The 16,278-nt window shown below is 51.9% G+C and overlaps 1 protein-coding gene across 1 annotated transcript in view; it reads left to right on the top strand.

The window, feature by feature from the left end:
• Positions 1 to 16,278, top strand: part of PTPRU (protein tyrosine phosphatase receptor type U) — a 77,567-nt gene that overhangs the window by 42,017 nt on the left and 19,272 nt on the right. The window contains exons 15-16 of the mRNA XM_008694493.2: positions 5,108 to 5,265; positions 15,498 to 15,688. Of these exons, the coding sequence (XP_008692715.2) occupies positions 5,108 to 5,265; positions 15,498 to 15,688 (349 nt within the window). The remainder of the gene's footprint in view (positions 1 to 5,107; positions 5,266 to 15,497; positions 15,689 to 16,278) is intronic.

Here is a 16,278-nt window from a genome sequence, read left to right on the forward strand (position 1 = left end):
GAGCCTTTTCTCACAGATGAGGAAACTGTAACTGAGCGGCTTGACCATGTCACTCTGCTGGTAAGTGACAGGGGCTGGTTTGAATCCAGTCCTGACTACAAAACCCGTGCTCCTTAGGGCTGGGGATGTGAAGGGCCTCACCACGGCTATCGCACAGGAAGTACCCAGAATTAGCAAGTTCCTGTCCTCCTCCCCTGCGGGGGACCTGGAAGTTAACTCTGGGGTGGGATGGGGTGGGGTGGGGAGTGAGGCAGATGGTGAGGGCTGTAGGGGAGTGGTCAGATTTTGGGGGGTTGCAGGTAGTATTTGAGGCCTTAGAAATCTGCCCTCAAGGAGAGAGGATTGGCCAAGCGGAGGGTCTCACCTCTGCAGGGAGCACTGGGCCCAGGAGAAGATGGACCAGAGATGCTGCTGGAGCCTCGCTAGGAAAGCCTGCAGTCTACACAACTGCTACCCCATAAACCCTTCCAGGCTACCCTGAAGCCCCCAGGATCCCCCCAGGCTCACCCATTCCCTCCCTTCCTTCCTTCCTTCCTTCCTTCCTTCCTTCCTTCCTTCCTTCCTTCCTTCCTTCCTTCCTCTAAAAGCCATTCAGTCCCATTCTCTAGCGCCTCATTGCATCCCCCTAAATCCTGTTCTGGCCTTCAGGGTCCACTGTGCTCCTCAGGGCTCCCCTGGTCTGCATTGCGGGGTTTAGGGGACAGAGCAGGTCTGGCAGTGATGGAGGTCATGGGCAGGTCAGGAGGTTGCTGAGGGACGCTGATACCCAGTGGCCACCCGATGCATCCTTGTCGGAGGAAGGAGGTGGCCTGGGGCGGGAGCCGTTGTGGGAGACGCTGGGTGGGGGCCAGGCCAGGCGGAGGGCAGTCAGGCTTCCCATCCTGCCTTGCCAGGGTGGACAGTGAGCCTGGATGCTTCTGCGCTGGGGGAACTCCCAGGCCCCCCAGGCCCCCCGGGCCGGGTGTAGCTCTGGTTCTGCTTCCAGACTCCCATCCTTCTCCTTTGTAGTACTTTCTTCTCCCTGCACTTTTACTTACTTGGAGTGCTTGGCTCAATTGTTTTTCTTCCCTGCTGTCCTGTTGGCTGTGCATCCCCAGGGCCTGGCCCCGTGGAGTGGGGTCCTCCCGCACCTCCCCCTCCCCCGGCTCCCAGCTCTGCAGGGGGAGGCAGGCAGGGTGGAGCTGGGCTGACAGTGGCCCCTTGGGCGGGGTCATTATTACTCACCCGTTTGGAGGAGGATATGGACGCTCATAGAGCTGGAGTTCTTTTATTTATTTTCCCTCTTTATTGATTACTCAATTCAATGAAATATTTATTGGGGGATTGTCATGTCTTGGGCGCTGTCCTGGGCCCTGGGAACCGGCAGGAGGCAAAGGAGACAAGAATACTGCCCTTTGTAGGTAGTGTGGAGCCTGGCATTAAACCAGAAACAGGACAAATGGGTAATTACAGATTATGAAAAGAACAGGTTGCCGGGGTGGGGGGCAGAGAGGGGGTAAAGGTGACACAATAGAGTGGGTGATTATGGGGGAGTCTTTGTGGAAGATTCTTGAAAAGTCATAACATTACAGCTGAGACCAGAATGCCATTCCTTCAGCCATCCCCCTCCTCTCCGTACCCTCCGCTTTCTCCTGGGATCGAGGAGAGGAGACGTGCTGTGTGGCCTACAGCCACTCTCCTGCCCTCACTGGGCCTCAGCCTTCCACTCTTGTCAGCAGGAGTCCCTTGCGGGAGGCCATTCCCTGGGGTCCCTGCTGGTGGTGTGGTGTGGGGGCAGGTGAATGGAAGACCCCTGGATGTGCCCGGATGGGGCCTCAGGAGGGAGCTGGCTCTGGGGGTCAGGGTCCTGGGACAGGCGTCTGTACTCTGCCCCTGACCCCCAGAGTTCCAGGCAAATGGGTAATTACAGATTATGAAAAGAACAGGTTGCTGGGGTGGGGGGCAGAGACGACTCTCTGGGACTCAGCTTCCCCACCTGCGAAGTGGGGTCAGACTCAAGCTATGCTTTGGGTGCCCGGAGGGGGTGGCCCGGCTCCTTTGATGGACCCCACACTTGGGGGCAGTCTGGGACGGGGCGGGCGGGCCTCCCCTTTGCCCTGGAGTCCAGCTGGAGCCCTCTCCACCTCCCCCACCCCCAACCCCCAGCCAGGGTCCCCTCCCAGGCACAGGTGTACGCAGAGGGCTGACCCCTCAGGGGCAGAGGGGCCTGCAGGGGTGAGTGGCATTGGGACTGAGGGGGTGGAGCTGTAGGGGAGAGCGGGTCACTTGTGAGCATGTGAGGGAGGGTGTCTGTGTGTGAGTGTGTATCCACACGTGTGTGTCTGTGTGTGAATGTGCAAGTGTGTGTATGTCTCTCTCTGTCCGTGTGTGTGTGTGACTGTTCGAAAGCTCTGCTTCCCCAGGCCCTTTCCCCACCTCCTCCTCCCTCCAGCAGCAGGCTTGGGGAAGGTTCTGGAAGGGGCCTCGGGTCTTGGTTTTCAACGACTGAGCCTAGCCAGCCCTTGGGACAAGGAAGGTCCTCCTGACCTGTCCAGCCCCTGGCCAGCGCCCTCCCCAGCACAGAAAGCAGCAGGCCCCTCCCTGCCGGCTGGGTGCTGCCCTCGGCCCACCTTGTGGCAGGACCACGGGCCCAACTGTGCTGTTCTCTTTGCACGCTGCCAGGAGGGACCACTATGCCTACTCCTACTACCCGTAAGTAGCCCCGGCCTAGCCCCTTGGGCCCTGTGTCGTCCTCCTCGTGTGGAGGGCCTTGCGCAGGTCCCTCTCTGGGGTCCACAGCCGTGCACTGTGTGTGCGTGTCAGGGGCGGGCCCGTCCCCACCCTGGCAGCTGTCCCCCGGGTGCATACAGCTCTCAGGTCAGCAGGAGCCCCTTCTCTGGCTGGGCGGCCCCAGGCTTTTCAGACCCACCATTTCTGGGCACTTCCTCTGGGCTCAGACCCTGAGAAACACGCACTGTGATCCCTCCCGTGTTACTGACGAGGAGACGGAGGCTCAGAGAGGTGAAGGGACTGGTCAGAGGTCATAGGAAGTCCAGAGCTGGGGTTACCACCCAGGCCCCGTCTGACTCCCTGGTCTCCTGATGGTACTCTGTGTTCCGCCTCTGCCTTCTCTGATTCTACAAGCCTTCCAGAACATTCCCTGCACCGCACCTGTTTCTCCCTCCTCGCAGACCAGGCTCAGGTGGCCCCAGGACAGCCCGAGGACGGGGGTCTCTCACCTCGTCCTCCTGGACCCTCTACTTGCATCCACGTCATCCAGTGTCGCACCGGCTTTTCCAGCAACTGCACCCCCGTCAGCTCAGGGGGAGCCTCCAGCAGGACTTTTCCAGGAATCGTGGACAAGACAGTTGTCCCGCCTTCTCTACTGTGCAGTTCATGTTTGACCCTAAATGCAGAACTTGTCCAAGTGTCCGCTCACACGCTGTCTGCCGACTCTCACCCTGAGGTCCGCTGGCGGCCGGCGGTGCTCGCCGTCCCTCCGGCTTCTGTCTTCTGTGGAGCTGGGGCCTGCTGTTTGTGGTTCTTCTTCCAAGTGAACCGGGAGGCCTGGGCAGGGAGCGGAGTCCTGGGGTGCACCCCTGGAGACCGCCTTCTAGGCACAGCGTGACTGCTGTCCTCTGTCCACGGCCCTCTGTCTGTCCTCTCTGTGGCTTGCTGGTGTCTGCCTGTCCCTCCCTCTCTGTCCCCTTCCCCATCTCTCCTTGTCATGGTCCCTTTATTGTCTCTCCTTCTCCCTGTCCTCCTTCTCTTATCTTCCTGATTCCCTTGTTCCCTCCTCACCTCCCTCTCCTTCCTCCTGCCCCCTCCCTTCTTTCTTATGTTGATGGTCAAGCCCACAGCCACAGAGGCTTCTTTTCATGGGCCCACAAAGCAGTCCTTGGCTGTGCCCTGGGCCATGGTGAGGGTGATGCCCAGAGCTTGGCGGTAGGGGTCACCCGGTCTTCCCCTGCCCCAGACAGTTCTTGAACTAGGACGGACTGATTAGAATTTGCCAGTCTGGGACGATCCCTTCCTTAGCCTCTTTATCTCCACCGATGGTCAAAGTTCCTGAGCCCTCTTAACCTGCAAGTCCTCTCTCGAGACTACCCCACATCCTGCATGCTGTAGGGCCCCGCAGGGTGAATGACTAAATTATCCTGAGCCCTCCTCCCTGTGATTGGGGCCCTGGCTCTGCTTCCGTCTCAAAACAGGTCCCAAGTCATTCCCTCTGCCTTTCGCTCAGCCCCTCAGTCATGGAGCTGTCCCCCCTCTTCTTCCCCCTTCTCTCCAAATCTTCTGGGGTCACAAACTGCCATCCTCCTCTGTAGAGCTGGGCTGGAGGCCTGGGCTGTGCAGGGCCCTTGTCTAGGGGCCTTTTCCCAAGGCCTCTCAGGAGGGACTGGGCCTCTTGCTTTCTGCCTCCGCTGCTTCCAGTGGCTGGATGGACTGGTGGGTCTTGGCAGGAATATGGACCTTGTATGGATCTCTTTACACGTCTCATGTGGCCCATGGTGGGACCATCCTGGGGGTTCTGCGGATAGGAAGAAGCCAGTTGGAGCTCGTTCCCTGCCTAGAGGAAGACTCCAGAGCACTGGCTGAGCAGCGGCCAGACTCTCTGCCATGAAGGAGAAGCGTAGTGCACCCCCATTGTAGGGAAAAGGGGTTCTCAGGTCATATGTTCGGTGAGGACGGGGGAAGGGAGGATGGCTCTGGGGGATGGGGGAAAGGAGGAGGGCGAGCTGGGGCTGGAGCTGGGGCAGTCATCTTCCTCGTTTGGATGGGGTGACTGCTGTGATACCCAGATAGTCCCAGAGTGACTATCATTCCCATTTCCTGAGCCCTCCAGGCCAGTGACGGGGGCCAGGGCCCAGCCTGAGGCCACTGGACTTCATCCCTTGTTCTCAGCAAAGGTCCCCAGGACAGGGACTCTGCCCAGTCCCTTGTGGGGGAGGCTGCAGCTCTGGGTTTGCTGAGCAAAGGATAGAGGCAGAGCCCTCTCAGTATTTAGAGATGCTTCTAGAATGCCTCCTGGCCTCAAGGCCCCCTGATGGTGGGGCCTCCCCACCCACCCCTGGGCATTGTCCTGCCCAGCTCAGCATCCATGTCTCTTGTCGACCCCTCTCTGCAGGAAGCCGGTGAACATGACCAAGGCTACTGTCAACTACCGCCAGGAGAAGACCCACATGATGAGTGCCGTGGACCGGAGCTTCACGGACCAGAGCACCCTGCAGGAGGACGAGCGGCTGGGCCTCTCCTTCATGGACACCCATGGCTATAGCCCCCGAGGTGAGTGCCTGGCCTGCCCGCCCTTCCCCGTGGCTCTGGGATTCCACACCTGAGCCAGGAGGACTGAGCCCCTCCGATGAGTTCTGTAGCACCCTAGAGCCAAAACGAAACATCGGTCGTGCTCCCGCTGGGTGCCAGCCCTGGCGCTGGCAATGCCGGAGAGGCATGGGTATTACTTTTGCCCTGGGGGACCTTTAGGAAAATGGAGGACTTCGACAGAGACTCATAGTGGAGGCATGCGACGTCCCATGTTGATTGTGGGAAGGGCTCCGGGGACTCAGAGAAAAGAGTGACGCTGTGTGATCAGAGGGGACCAGATCCATCTCCAGCCGGTTGAGCAGCTGCTGTGGGAGAGGCAGGGGACCGGTGGCTAAGAAGGATGGCTCTGGAGTCAGACAGACCTGGGTTTGCATCTCAGTTTCCCCTTAGCTGTGTGAGCTGGGGCAAGCTGCTTAACCTCTCTGGATGTCTGCTTCCTCAGGTACAAAATGGGGCTAGTGATCATCTCTGCTGGTAGGTCTGCTGGAAGACTAGGTTGGCTATTACGTGTATGCGTGTCGTCAGTGCCGTGGCCCGCATGCCGGCAGAAGGCGGTGGATCAGCCGAATGTACTCGGAGCTTGTCATAAATCACTGCCTCACTCATCTTTTTATTCTCTTTAGTGATGATTTGTACAAGACAAAGTATGTAGTGTTTCTGGAAGTCATGCAGTGATAATACAACAAACACCGGGATGCTGTCTGGGTGTCCCTCCCAAAGAATATGCCCTGCACCCCTCTTATGCATCAACACCCCCCTGAAATTTGTGTCTGTAATTTCCTTACCGTTCGGGGCGTAGTTTTACCCTGTGTCCATGCAGCCCCACACAGTGCGTTCTGTCACTTGGCTCGTGTCTGAGCTTTATACAAATGCGGTCACACGGTTCCTCCGCTCCGCGCTGTGTTTCTCATCTTTGCCCAGGTGGATGGTTCGCTGTTTTCTTTTGTTTTCTCTGACTTGTCGTTTTCCGTTATATGAATGTATCGCGATTGATTTCTCCTCCTGCCATCCAGCGACATCTGATTTGCTTCCACTTTTCTGGTTATTACAAACGAGGCTGCTCTGAATGTTCTGGAATGGATCTCCAGCTGCATCCGCACAGCAGATCAGAGACGGAGAGCAGCCGGGTTGCGGAGCGAGCCTGCTCCCCTTTGGAAGACAGTGACGAGCTGTGTCCCAGAGTGGCTTTGCCTGTGCTCACGGCCATCAGCAGCGAGTGCGAGCTTCTGCTCTCCCCGGCAAGCTCAGAATTTGCCAGGCTTCTTCACTTTTGCCAAACTAGTTTGTATAAAATGGTAATTCTCTAGAGTCTTAATTTGCATTTCTCTGATTACTAATGAGGTTGAGCATATTTTCGAATCATTATTGGCCATTCAGCGTTCTTCTTCCATGAAATGCCTGTTCATGCCTTTTACCTAATTTTCTATTAGGTTTTCTGTTGCTTTCTTAGTGGTTTTTAGGAGTTCTTTATATATTTAGGATGATAATCACTTTTCACTTATGAATTGCAAATATCTTCTCTCAATTTCTGGCTCATCTCTGCAGGTTATTTTTAGTGTCTTTGAAGGAACAAGTTTTTATTTTAATTTAGTCAAGTTCATCAGTCTTTTCCTTTCTGATTTCTACTTTTTGTGTTTTCTTCGAGAATGCTTCCTTTGCAGGGTCATAAAATATTTTTTACTTTTTTCTAAGCCTTTTTATATTTTGCATTGCACATTTCAATCTTCACCCGTCTGTGATTGATTTTTGTGTGTCATGGGAATGAAGGATTTTCTTTTTTTATATTTTCTTTTCTTTTTAAAATTTTTTCTGTAGTAACTCCTGCCCTAGCTTCTGTTACAGTTTGTATTTTCACCACTGATTGTGGACCCACCCTCATCAGAGATCATGCTTCCATTTATTTGGGGATTGTCTTTTGGCTCCTTGTTCTCTTTGATTGGCCACTTTGGTGATTCCGATGTCTGTCCATACCTGATTGCCTCATTAGTAGAGTTATCTAAATCTTGTATCTGGTACATCAAGTTCTTCCGGCTTTGCTCCTCTTCAGGGGTGTCTTGACTGTATTTGTCCTTCTCATGCATTTCATTTCATTTCATTTCATTTCATTTATTTCATTTCATTTTATCTATTTATTTAGAGAGAGAGAGATTGCGTGCAAGCGGGGCGGGGAAAGGGTAGATGGACAGGGAAAGAGAGGATTTTTTTTTTTTAAGATTTTATTTATGTATTTGAGAGAGAGAGAGAGAGAGAGTATGAGCGGGGTAAGGGGCAGAGGGAGAAGCAGGCTCTCCACTGAGCAGGGGGCCCGATGTGGGGCTCGACCCCAGGACCCTGAGATCATGACCTGAGCTGAAGACAGATGCTCAACCGACTGAGCCTCCCAGGTGCCCCGGGAAAGAGAATCTTTTTTTTTTTTTTTATTAATGATTTTTTATTATATTATGTTAGTCACCATACAGTACATCCCCGGTTTCCGATGTAAGGCTCGATGATTCATTAGTTGCGTATAACACCCAGTGCACCATGCAATACGCGCCCTCCTTACTACCCATCACCGGTCTATCCCATTCCCCCACCCCCCTCCCCTCTGAGGCCCTCAGTTTGTTTCTCATAGTCCATAGTCTCTCATGTTTCATTCCCCCTTCTGATTACCCCCCCTTTCTTTATCCCTTTCTTCTCCTACCGATCTTCCTAGTTCTTATGTTCCATAGATGAGAGAAATCATATAATAGTTGTCTTTCTCTGCTTGACTTATTTCACTTAGCATTATCTCCTCCAGTGCCGTCCATGTTGCAGCAAATGTTGAGAACTCGTTCTTTCTGATAGCTGAGTAATATTCCGTTGTATATTTGGACCACAACTTCTTAATCCGGGAAAGAGAATCTTAAGCAGGCTCCATGCTCAGCGTGGAGCCTGATGTGGGGCTTGATCTCACCACCCTGAGATCATGACCTGAGCCAAAATCAAGAGTTGGATGCTTAACCGACTGAGCCACCCCAGTGCCCGTCTCTCTCATACATTTCAGAATCATCTTTTCAAGTTACTCAGAAAACTTTTTGGGTGGATTTGTATTAAATGTTTAGATCAATTTGGGGAGAACTGACATCTTAGGAATTGTCTTCGCATCCCCGGGGGGATGTCTATCACCCTATGTATTTAGGTCTTGAGTGTCTTTCAGTAAATTTCTCCATAAAATTTGGCACATCTTTTGTTAGGTGTACCCTCGGGTCCCTTGTATTTTTGATTTCCATTGCAAATGGTACGTTGTGTGGGTGTGTGTGGTAAAATACACGTAATGTAGAATTTACCATCTAAACTGTTCTTAAGTGTGCAGTGGGGGGGGTATTAAACACATGCATAACAGGCGACCATCACCATCATCCAACCCCATAGCTGTTCCCCTTGCGAAACTGAAACTCTGTCCCACAGAGCAGTAACTCCCCATCCCTGCCTCTTCCCAGCCCCTGGCAACCACCGTTCTCCTTGCCGTGTCTGTGAATTCGACTACTCTAATTATCTCATATACATGGAATCACAGAGCATTTGTCTTTCTGTGACTGGCTTATGTCACTTAGCTGAATATTTTCAAGCTTCTTTCATCCTCGAGCATCTTTCAGAATTTTCTTCCTTTTTAAGGCTGATGAATATTCCATGGCATGTATGTACCACGTTTTGCTTATTCATACATTCACCCACGGACGCATAGGTGGCTTCCGTGTTTTAGTTATTGTGAAGAATGCTGTTGTGAACATGGGTGCACACACATCTGTTCGAGACCCTGATTCAGTTCTTTTGGGTACACACTGATAAGTGGAATTGCTGCATCATATGCTAATTCTATTTTTAATCTTTTGAGCAACCACCGGACTGTTTTCCACAGTGGCCGTACCGCCTGACAGTCCCTCCAACAGTGCATGGATATCCTTGTAACAGTGGTTATTTTCTGTTTGTTTTGTTTTTGTTTTTGATAGGAAACATTTCAGTGGGCGTGAGGGAGTCTCTCACTGAAGGTTTGGTCTGCATTTCTCTAATGATGAATGATGTCACGTTGGCCAGGTGCCATTTGTGTATCGTCTTTGGAGAAATATCTATTCAAGCCCTTTGCCCATTTTTGAATTGGTTTTTTTGTTTTTTGCTGTAGAGTTTTAGAAGTTCTCTCTCGACTCTAGATATTAATCTCTTATCAGATACATGATTTGCAAATATTTTCTCCTCTTCTACGGATTGCCTTTTTACTCTGTGGGTTGTGTCTTTTGATGCACAAAATTTTAAAAATTTTCATGAGGCCCCATTTGTCTATTTTTTTCTCTTGTTGCTTGTGTTTTTGGCATCATAGCCAAGAAATCACTGTCAAATCCTATGTCATGGAGTTTTTGCCCTGTGTTTTCTTCTAAAAGTTTTTTTAATTAATTTTTAAAAACAATTATTATTTTTTTAGAGATAGAGAGCACGTGAGTGAGGGTGGTGGAGGGGCAGTGGGAGAGGGAGAGAGAATCTCAAGCAGGCTCCATGCTCAGTGCAGAGCCCGACATGGGGCTCGTTCTCATGACCCTGAGATCATGACCTGAGCCGAAATCAAGAGTTGGACGGACACTCAACCAACTGAGCCACCCAGGTGCCCCTCTTCGAAGAGTTTTAGAGTGTTAGGTCTTACATCGAGGTCGTTGATCTGGATTGAGTTAACTTTTGTGTATGGTGTGAGGTAAGGGTCCAACTCCATTTTTTTGCATGTGGATGTCCAGTTTTCCCAACACAAATGGTACACTTTTAAAATATTGCATTTCTAATTATTGCTTATATTGAGAAATATAGTTGATTTTTTTGTGTATATTTTGATCTTATATCCCTAGTCCTTGATAACCTTATTTATTAATTTTCGTTTGTTTGTAGAATCTTTCAGGTTTTCTAAGTATGATCAGAGGATCTATAAATACGGACAGTTCTGTTTCTTCTGTTTCATTTCCCTTTTTTTTTTTTTCCTTGTCTTTCTGTGTGGCACCGGCTCGGACCTCCAGCACTGGGTTGGATGGAAGTGGTAATAGCAAAAATCCTTGTCTTGTTTTCCTGGTTTTAAAAGGAATGCTTCTAACATTAAACACTGAGAATGAAGTTTGCTACAGTTTTTGGTAGAAATGTTTTATCTGGTTAACAAAGTTCTTTTCAGTTTTTAGTTTGCTAAGAGGTTTTATTTAAATGAGCATTAAACTTAATATATAGTTGTTGTCAACAAGGTGAGTGACATTTTCAGATTTTCTAAAGTTAAAATAACCTTCAGTGCCTGGGGTAAATTCAGCTTGGTCATGATGCAGTATATTTTTTATGTCTTGTTGGACTCAGTGTAGGTATAATATTGTTCAAGATTTCAAAGCTGTGTTCAAGAGCGGGATTGGCCCATGATTTTTTCTTTTTTTGTGCTATCCTTGTCTGGTTTCTGGTATCAATGAGGTCTCTTCTCTTTTTTCCTTATTATGATAGATTGGAATAATTGACACCTTGAGAGTTTGGTGGAATTCACCTGTAAAACAATCTCTTTCTGTTGTTTTCTTGATGGAAAAATTTTAAACTTGTAATTCAGTTTACTTAAAAGAGTAAAGGACTATTGAGACTTTCCAATTTTTTTCAAGCCATTTGTAGTAAGTTATTTGTTGTCTAGGAATTTGTCCGTTTCATTTAGGTTTTCAAATTCACCGACATGCCCTTATTTATCATGATCTTCGTGATCTCCCTCATTAAATTTTCTCCCCTCCCTCATTAAGTAATCTCCCCCGCCTACAGGGTAGCTATTATCAACTCATCTCACAAATGAGGAAGCAGAGAGGAAACAGAGAGGCTCAGAGAGGGGAAGTCACTTGTCAAACAGGCAGAAAATGGCAGAGCCAAGACTTAAAGGCAGGTCTTACTGAGTTGCAAACAGCTGTTTCTACTGTCTCATGCTAGGCCTCCAGGGAGGCATGGGCAGGATTTGGACAGGCAGAGATGGGAAAGGAAGGGCATGCACGGGCGAGGGAACAGCCTGTGCAGGTGAATTGGGCGGGAAACTCCAGTGGGCGGTGGGGAGAGTGGGAGGTGGGGACAGTGTGGGCGCATGCCCTGCTGCTGAGTCCTCTGGAAAGATCCAGAGAGGCAGGATGCATGGGCTCTACCCCAGTTGCTGACAGCTGGGGAGACATGGCCTAGGGAAGATAGGCCCAGGCTAATTGCCATGGGGATGGTGGGAGCAATGAATGCTGCCAGAGGTTCGAGAAGATGCGCCTTTGGGCAGAGGCGGTCAGGGTTCGGGCTGCGCTGGACAAGATGTGGCGCTGGTGAGGAGGGAGTGGGAACCACGGGCACACTGTGGGGTACGGCGAAGGTGTGGTCAGGAGACTGGGGCCACGGGTCAGCCCCTTTTATCTCCCCCCACGCCCCACGCTGGTCCAGCTTCCACTTCCTTTGTTGCTTTCCAAACAGAGGAGCCCAGATTTTTGTGGTGGGGAACAGAAAGCCACAAATTTTACACCGGGGACTTATCATGCTGAGTAAATGGTGGCAGGCTGGCTTCGAGGAAGACGGCTGGGATGTTCCCAGCATGTGGGAAGGGGCCCCCGTTGTGTCTGAAATTCTGCCTGTGAAAACCCTCAACCCCTTCTGAGCCCTGTCCATCTGGAGCTCTTGACCCCTGGGGGTGCCAGTGGGTTCCGCCTGCCAAATGGTTTGTCAAATAACTGCCAGGTTCTTTTCCTCTACTCAACTTCTCCTTTATCAGGAAGAAAGATACAGGGAAGGTAGGGTAGACAACAGGGCCCCAGAGTCCGATGGGCCAGTGCTTACATCATAGGAATAGTCTAAGGATTAAGTGACCTAAGTATCATGCCCTGAATAGGAAAGTGCTTGATATGTAAGATATTATTAGCTATTATTACAAGCTATGTTTCTTTAAAGTAATTTCCTAATTGCACTGGGGAAGGAAAAGTCTGGAGTGCTACTAGATCATATAACTGGGGGCCTGTTTTCATCTGAGGTGGATGGGAATTGGGAAAAGGGCCCATCTTTGAGGAAGGTCTGAAGATTTTCATTTTCAGATGGGGAAACTGAGGCCCAGAGAGGTCAAGTGACTTGACTCAGAATTTGAATTCAGGTCTCTCTGACTCCAGACCCAGTGTTACTTTTCCCCCCCTCTGGGCTTCAGCCCTCCCTCCCAAAACTATAGCTGTCCAGTGGTTGCAGAAGATGTCCCACAATCATGATGGAGCTGGGGAGAGTCTGGAAGAAGCCCCAGGTGGCAACCTTGAAGCTGAGAGCTGGCTCTCCCCTTCCTTCCTCTCTTCCTCCAAGCTGGTCCTTGGGGTGGGGGTGGGGCGTGGCAGGGGGCGAGGCTGTGTCTCACATCCCACAGGGGAATTCACGCACAAGGAGAGTAGAGACCTGTCTTCTCTGGGCCCAGGAAGTGGAAGAGCCTCTTGGCAACATCATTGCTCATCACCCTGTTGTCTTCTGGTGGTCTTTGGTTTTTTTTTTTAAAGATTTTATTTACTTACTTGAGAGAGAGAGCGCTAGAGAGAGAGAGAGAGAGAGCGGGGGGGGGTGTTGTACAGGGGAGCAGAGGGAGAGGGAGAAGCAGACTCCCCATCAAGCAGGGAGCCCGACACAGGGCTTAATCCCAGGAACCCAGGACTGTGACCTGCGCTGAAGGCAGACACTTAACCGACTGAGCCACCCAGGGGCCCCTCCCGGTGGTCTTTGTGGAACATCTTATGTCCTTCTTGGGCTCAGACAGAAGCCCAGGATTCGGCTGTGGCTTGCCATCAGGACCCCGACCAGGTGGGATTTTTTGCTTGTGTTCAGCCATTGCAAGCTGATTCCGTGTGTACTGTGAGGCTGCCTCAGGGCTGACCCTTCAGGTCCTCAGCGATGGGCTGTTGGACTCCCCATACCCTCCCTTGCCCCTTTCTCCACGTGGAGGGCCCTCCAGGGAGCTGTCGGCGTGGCTTCCACAAAGAGCGCTGGGACCCCTGCGTCGCCCAGTGTGTCGAGCCAGCAGATAGCCTCTGTGTTGAAACCCTTGTGCTTGTGCATTTCTTGTACACGTTCTTCAGAATTGTCAGGTCCTGAACCAGGATCCTGCAGTGGAGAAGGACCAAGGAAGGAAGGCCCCCTCGGGTCAGCCAGCTGCCCTGGCTCTCTGGGACTCGTGACGTCCACAGCCCCATCTGCAGGTGCTCGCCACGGGCCGGGCACCAGGCTGGGTGCTTTATATACATTATCTTATTTAATGTTTGTATCATCACATGGGAGAATAACAGTTTTTGTCTTCCCTTGACACATGAAGAGGGAGGTTTAGGGAGAGTAAGTAACATCCCCAGCGTCCCATGCAGAGCTGAGATTTGATCTCAGGCCTGTCTGACTCCAGAGCCTGTGTCTTAATCACCACAATCATCCCTGTTTTCCCCTGAGGATGTTTCAGGAAACAAACGAAAAAAGCTCTCCGTGCTGAGAGACGGTGGTGAAACATTGCTGTTTCTACTCAACTCTTGGAGATTGAAAATGCACACTAATTTGTAGGAAGCCCTGGGAGGTCTAATAGGGAAAAAACATACTTCTTTTAGTTTCAACCAGAATTTCACAGATTCCTTTAAAACAGAGAACCCCTCCTCATCTTCCTTCTCTTCTCCTTTTTAATGGAATAGCACTTAGTCATCTGTCATGATTGGTGTTTTCTGGAATGCATGTTCTCAACCACTACATTAGGCAAGTCTCTCTTCTTTGGGCCTCAGTTTCTCCATGTGAAGAATTAAGGGCTTGGGGTATCTGGCCACAGTGGTGTAACTGACACGTGACTGGCCCTCCAGCTGTCAGAAACTAGAAAATCTGGATCAACTGTGAAGGAACTGTCTTCAGACTTTGGGTAACAGGTAGCTCAGGACTGATTCCCAAGAGAAGAGGAACAGATGAGGTGGGCTGTGCCATTGCACTGCCTGTCTGCCTGGAGGTGGTTTTCAAACTGTGGCACAGGGAACCCAAGCAGGGTACAGAAGTCCCCCTGATTGGAAGAGCCAGGGCTTGGAGTCCTGGGGAGTTGAGCAGCACAGGAGTCTGTCCTGGTGTCATGAATTCATTCTGTCAGCCATGAGTAGGAGTCAGAGGCCAGGCACTGGAGAAGTTTCCCTAAGAAGGCTCATTCCAGCTGAGGTCTGAAGGATGGATAGGAGTTCACCAGGCAAACACAGAAAGAGAAGGGTGTTGGAGGTGGTGGAAGGGAGGGGGCTGGCACCTGGGTCCCATTGGGGGTTTCCCCCCTGCCCCTGCCAGCTCGGACCTGGGCAGAGAAGAGCCCTGAGAAATGTGGAGGGCTGGCCTTGACTGAGCCCCTGCATCGTACCCAGGACAGGAGGAGAGAAATGAGTGTTAAGTGTGTGAGGGCGAGTGTCCAGAGGCGGGTGTGACTGGGTGGGGCACTTTGCTCTGTCCCAGGGCCTGATCTGGGGGACCAGGGTGGGGATGCTGACCAGAAGAGCGGGGAGCAGGGAGCAGGTGCGCCTGGAGGGAGGGGCTAGTTTTCCGTGTGTGTGTGTGTGTGTGTGTGTGTGTGTGTGTGTGTGTGTCACTGTGAACCTCTCGACCTGCTCCCCCATTGGCTGACATTGGCTGAGGCGCCGCACGGGCTGACAATGGAAATGCTTGCGCAGGAGAAACGCTACTATTCAGGTGCCTCCCGTTAATCTGTGGAGGGGGTGGTGGCAGCAGCTAATTTCGGGATTTGCTTGTCTTTGAATGGGGGTAATTACTGGGAGTTGCCAATTGTTCCAGATTGTTCTCTGGAAGAGAGGGAGAAGGGGGAGCGGCTCTCATGGGCTCTGCTGAGCGCTGCCCCCTGCAGGCAGTGCGGCAAAGTTACAAAGGGGTGGTCCAGGCTGGGGAGCAACAGGATGGAGTCAGGGGACCCCAGGATCACAGCAGGGCCAGAAGGGCTGGGCCGGAAGGGCCTTCAGAGACCACGTGACCCAACTGGTTCGTGTTACAGATGGAAAAACAGATGCAGAAGGGAAGGGACTTGCCCAGGGGTGCACCAGGTGGGCCCAGCCAGGCTGCTTGGGTCCAGGGAACAACCCCCCTGTTGGCCATGCTCCCCTCCCCCTCCGGCCCAGTCCGTCTGGGACGCCCCAGACTGGGGGGCGGTGTGCGTCAGGAACCCCCTTTCCTCTCTCTGACTGCAGGAGACCAGCGCAGTGGTGGGGTCACCGAGGCCAGCAGCCTGCTGGGGGGCTCACCGCGGCGTCCCTGTGGCCGGAAGGGCTCCCCATATCACACGGGGCAGCTGCATCCCGCGGTGCGCGTGGCTGACCTCCTGCAGCACATCAGCCAGATGAAGACGGCCGAGGGCTATGGCTTCAAGCAGGAGTACGAGGTACGGGGCCCCGTCCGGCCAGGACCCCTCGCCAGCGCCTCGCCTGGCTCCTGCTTGCTGTGAACCCTGTCCCCGGTCAACCCTCAGCCTCGCCCTAGATGGACCTTTGCTCTGACAGTCCCTAACTCAACCTAATTTGTTTTTGGCCTTGACTTTGACCCCATCTCAGATTGACCTGGTTTCTCACACTCCTCCTGGTCCTGACTTGAAATCTGACCTTAAGTCTCCTCTCAGTCTCCGTCTAGACCCTGATCGTGATCCTCGTCCTCTCCCTAATATGACTCTGACCACCAAGAGTGACCCTGACCTCTACCCTAACACCCAGTCTTGACTTTGACCCTGCCTCTCATTCTAAATTCCACTGGAACTCTGATTCGAATTCCATCCCCCGTCCATCTGGACTCTGACTCCACCTTATTCTAATCTTAATTTGACCTTCGCTTTTGCTTTCTTTCCAACTCAAACCTGGGTTTACCCTAAACCTGACCCTTGCTCTGAAGTGTCTGTGAACTCTGACACCCACCCCCCTGCTTTTCTCTCTTCCTTCCCCTCACATTGCTTGGTTTTGAACTTAGTCCCTTGCTGATAAA

The sequence above is a fragment of the Ursus maritimus genome, unplaced genomic scaffold (assembly GCF_017311325.1).
Source record: "Ursus maritimus isolate PB19 unplaced genomic scaffold, ASM1731132v1 scaffold_32, whole genome shotgun sequence".
NCBI classification, from domain to species: Eukaryota; Metazoa; Chordata; class Mammalia; order Carnivora; family Ursidae; genus Ursus; species Ursus maritimus.